The following is a 5000-nucleotide window of genomic DNA, read 5'->3' as shown; positions in this document are numbered from 1 at the left end:
TTTAAAAAAACATCTAAATTATAGCAATTAAATAAAAAAAGATTTTTATATATATAATTATATTATCATATATTCTGATGTGCCATTTTATAGGTTTTAGTGTAATAAAATATATATGTTAACTCTATGTATATGCTATTACAAAAATTTCATATGCATGATTTTAAAAGAAAAAAAACTTTTGAAATTCACTCAGATGATTTTAAAGGAATCCCAAACATTCGAGACTTGTTGTTTTCATATTAAAGAGAATGATAATGATTAAGAAATAAACGTTTGAGCTAAATTTTTTTGATTAAAACAAAAACATAAATGCATACCAAGAAAAACTAATTTTTTTGTTTTAGTCAAAGTTTCAGTACACAATGTCATTGATTTTTTGCTTGTTTACATAATCAATCTTTTAAACAAACAAAAAAAATCAATTATACCATGTACTAAAACTCTTAGGAATAAAACGTGCTCGAATAAATCATTAATAAGTCAGTAGATTGCGACGTATATTAAGAAGACTGTTTAGCCAACAACAAAACGGAGAAGGTGAGCTTAGACTAAAACAAAAAAGTTAGTTTTTTTTTGTATGCATTTATTCTTTTGTTTTAATCAAAAAAATTTAGCCCAGACATTTTTTTTTATCATTCTCTTTAATATGAACACATCATGCCTCAGATGTTTAGGATCCCTTTAACATAAGATTGCAGAAGTAGTGTAGTGGTAGTGTGCTTAACTTTTTTCTCTGTGAAGCAACCTTGTTCATCAAGGTTCATGTTTTGGAATTAAAGCATTGAAAGAGATTGTTATCATTGTAAAGTAGCCTCCTCAATTGTAGTAGCCCTCTATGTCTAGGGAGAAGAATTGCAAAAAAAAAAAAACATTGTAACATTTATTTAATTCACATACCAGAAAAAAAAATTACGTTGTAAACTATTATCATGTGAGTGACTTTAACAGAACAAAATACTTTTGTTCAGTAAAATTATATCATATAGTCTAACAGAAAATTTTGTGTTGTAAAATTAATTCACTCACTTGATTTTAATAGAAGAAAATATCTTCGTGTTATAAATTTTTTGCAGATGATTTGAATTAACAACTCCTTTTTTTTTAAATTTTGCAAAAATTTGTAGAACATGTACCAATTTTTAAGAGATGATTTCATCAATCTATGCGTATACAACACCTGGGCATAGTCTGAAAACAAAATTATAATGCATTCTTCAAATTCAATTAAAAACAGGACACCCAAAAATCAAAAAAAGAGATCAAACCATATAGTCTTTTTTTTTCGTATTGAACAGCTAAATATCCATTCCATTTTTTGAAAACAATGGACATCAACTTATTGTCTTGGTATATGTTAAAAAGTGTAAGCTTTTTTATAAGGAGGCAGTGTTTAAAATAAACATCTTTCCAGCGAAAGAAAGCCTAAAAAAAATTCTCTTTGTTTTTTTATAAAATAGTTTATGTAAATTATATTATTATTATTTTTTATATAAAAGCTTATGTAAATTAGTTTATTAAAGAAAAAATAACTTAAAAGTATAATAAACAATGTAAAAACAAGTTTGCATTGTATATTTTAGTTTATATCATAATATAAATAATTTTATAGAAACCATAAAAATAATTTCAATAAATAATTACTAATTACTTCAATAAATAGTTAATAATTACTAAATTAAATTTATTTTCAATAAATACAAATATAAAAAATCAAATGTTGTATTTTATCCAAACATTTTATTTCTTTCACTTGTTTATAGTTTTATTTTTCTACAAGTTCAACAGTTTAAACATTTCAACTTCAAATATTTCAATAAACTTTTCAATGGTTTTATAACTTTTAGATATTTCTGCTCATTTTTGAAACTCTTCTCTTTATGGCAGAAAACTTATAACATATGCTGATATTAAAAGAGATAATGTAAATGTTAATAATAAAAGTCTAACCATAAAATGCAACCTTTGTTAAAATATAATTAACAAACCTTTACTAACATATGATCCGCCCAACGATGTAAAGCAATATACTTTTTACAACTTATTAAAGACTTGCTTCTATAATAATTCCACCAAATATGCCAATATTTTCTTTCAAAAAAAGTTTAAGACACTATCAAAATTCTAATTTCTTTTTATTTTTTTAACTTTATTTTTTTAATTTGAAAAATATACAAACAAACGGGCAAAAACTAAAGTATAAAACTATAAAAGTAAAAACTTCCAGAAGAAAGTTAAATTTAAAGCAAAAATTTTTTAGGAAATTTTAAATTAAAAGAAGTATTTACATGTCCAATATCAGAAACGAATTTAAATAGAATAGAATGAGACGATCAAATTTTTTATTGATCGAAGCTATTTAGAATCGAATTTAAACTTTCTTTGTTAGGATAGAATCATTTACAGTCAAATTTTATTGAATCGAATTTTTTTAATTAAGTTATTAAAACTTGTTTCAGTTGAATAATATAGAACCACCATCTAGAACCGAATCTTCTAGAATCAAATCAGTTAAATAAAGAATTTAATGTATGCAATAGTATATTAAATAGTACATTAAATAAACACATTTATAAAATCTGATGTTGGTCATACTGGACAGTGATTAATAGAACTGCATACTGGATAGTGATTAATAGAACTACTTTGAATAGCTTCAGCACATCGCTGGCATAGGCAAAACAACAACTAAAAGATTGTTGATGACACAAACTTTGCAGACATTTTCAATTGGCTTTTTCACCACAACAGCTTGTCCGTTTGATTGAGATTCTTAATCAACAGTTTGTTCCTAAAAAAGAGGTGTAAATATAAAACGTTTAACTAGTAGTGGCCCCTAACATGAATACAATGCAGTAAATACTTTTTGTTAATTGTTAAAAATTGTAATTAATTATCTACCTGTTCAATGTATTCTTGAACTTCCTGATCACTTGGCATTTTCATATCATTGCAGAGGAATGATGCAGCTTCAAGAAATTTGGTTGCAGTCCATTCACCACTTGCAAGCTTTTCTTTGTACCCACAAAGGTGCTCATTCTGCCTTTGACAATCTTGACGCAGATCTCTTCTAGGTTGGGAACCATTTCGGATCTGGAGCATCTCAACTTCCATTGGATAGACCAACTATTTAAAATTGATATTTTAAAGATAGTTTTAAGGATAGGATAGTTTTAAAGATAGTTTTAAAGATAACCCTGAAACCCTGATCTTAACTGCTGCATCAAAACACTAAAGTGCTATTATATAAAGACTTACATTTTGTTGAAGCTCGTCCAAGAAACACAAAAACCCAGGGTGTGCTGCCATTGAACGATTCATCTTGGAGGGTAAGGATTCAGACACGTTGTTAGTACGATGACGCAGGCCATGAACAGAAAACATCTCAGGAGATTTTTGGAGCATCCAATACCTTTCATAATACTAAATAAACTTTTTCATTTTTTCTTTAACAGCAATGTCACTGTGATGGTTAGCTTCAGCTTTTAGTTTTTCAACTTCAGGCCTCACTAAATTGGGTGGTAGCAAGCACATGGAAATAAACTTACGACACCATTTTCTGATGATTGGGTCATTATTCCTTGTGCATTCCACCTGCAGACCAATGCTTTAATCTTTTTGAGAATTGCCTGAGCATAATGAAATCTGCAACCGATTACTCTTATGTTTGGAAAAACAGCTTTGGCAGAGTTTCCAATGGCAGTTTCATAGTCAGCCATCACAGTCTGTGGCACTAAAGTTGGAGAAAGTTTGTGAAGCTTTTTAAAAACACGTAGGTAGAGACCTTCTTTTTGTCCAGTCATTAAGACATGCAGAACAGGCACAATCATTGTTCCTAACTCCAATGATATATTGAACAGCTGACCACCATGAAAGATGGCAGGAACCACACGAAATGTAGCTTTAACAAACAGGATAGTGGTTTCTGAAAAAGAGAAATTATTAACATTTAAAAATAGCTGGAATCTAAACTAATAAACAATTATTTTAGGTTAGGTTCCCCCATTTTGATATTGAATTAATTATAGCTTAAAAATGATTTACCTGACAAATATGTCAGCAGTGTTAAAGAACAAAAGAACAAAGCTAGTTGATCCTCAAACTCTACAAGGCCTTTGTAGATGTTAGAAAATGGATTGGGCTGCAACATGATTAGAACTGCTTCATTTGGAGATTTAGGGTTTGTGTTGTAGCAACTTCTTCGTGCACTCTGTAGAATTTGTTCACACTTTCTGAAAGTAAGTGCAGCCTTAACACCTTCATTTGAGGACTGGATGACATTGTTGTAGATTTCACGCAAAGGTGTGTTTCACGCTTTGTAATTGAAGCCATGTCTCGCATTTTCTTAAGAGCTGGAAGGTGATCAAAATTTTGGGTCCTAGTTCCACAAGTGTGACCATGTATTGTCTCAAGTAAATTAGTTAACGATACTATTTTTGCACTTCAGTCACAAAGATGACGGTGCTTACACTTGAGATACACAAATTCATTGTTTTCCTTATTTTTGATGTAGCCAAAGTCCCCTGCAACATACACAAATGTTTTCCGTTTGTCACCTTCAATTTTTCTGTATTCCATTTTGTTATTTTAAATTTAAACAAAGCTTGATATATTTTCACATGCATTCGTTGGATTTTACGATGTTTACATGAAATTTTGCAACAAAAAAAATATATTATTTTCGAAAATAATAAAAACCTTTTTTTGAAGGATCATGTACACTTTAACCTTTAACACAAAAACAAGTTTGAAAAAATTATGCCATCTTTGAACTGCATCACAAATGCATTAAAATTACAGTTGCAAAAAAATTTGATTGTAAAAAAACTTGATGCTAAATTTATCGGCTGTGAAAAGTAATTAAGTTTTAAAATTACAAATTCGAATGTAAAAAAATCGATTGTACAAATTCGACTGTAAAAAACTTGATGCTAAATTATTCGGTTGTGAAAAGTAATTGGGTTTTTTTAAAGTATTTTTAGTTTCAATAAACTTTTAAT

General features: G+C 28.5%; 1 protein-coding gene across 4 annotated transcripts in view; it reads right to left on the bottom strand.

Moving 5' to 3' along the window:
* LOC124808428 (protein SFI1 homolog) overlaps positions 1 to 5000 on the bottom strand; it is an 81773-nt gene that overhangs the window by 63376 nt on the left and 13397 nt on the right. For all 4 annotated transcript variants that reach the window (XM_065794033.1, XM_065794031.1, XM_065794032.1 and 1 more), the window contains 4 exons: positions 1989 to 2091; positions 1269 to 1425; positions 1030 to 1191; positions 1 to 13 (listed from right to left, as the gene is read on the bottom strand). The exon at positions 1 to 13 is cut by the window's left edge and continues 49 nt beyond it. In XM_065794033.1, the coding sequence (XP_065650105.1) occupies positions 1 to 13; positions 1030 to 1191; positions 1269 to 1425; positions 1989 to 2091 (435 nt within the window). The remainder of the gene's footprint in view (positions 14 to 1029; positions 1192 to 1268; positions 1426 to 1988; positions 2092 to 5000) is intronic.

The sequence above is a fragment of the Hydra vulgaris genome, chromosome 03 (genome assembly GCF_038396675.1).
Source record: "Hydra vulgaris chromosome 03, alternate assembly HydraT2T_AEP".
Classification (NCBI taxonomy): domain Eukaryota; kingdom Metazoa; phylum Cnidaria; class Hydrozoa; order Anthoathecata; family Hydridae; genus Hydra; species Hydra vulgaris.
Note: the sequence above shows the minus strand (reverse complement) of the source record. Positions and strands in the feature narration are given on the sequence as shown.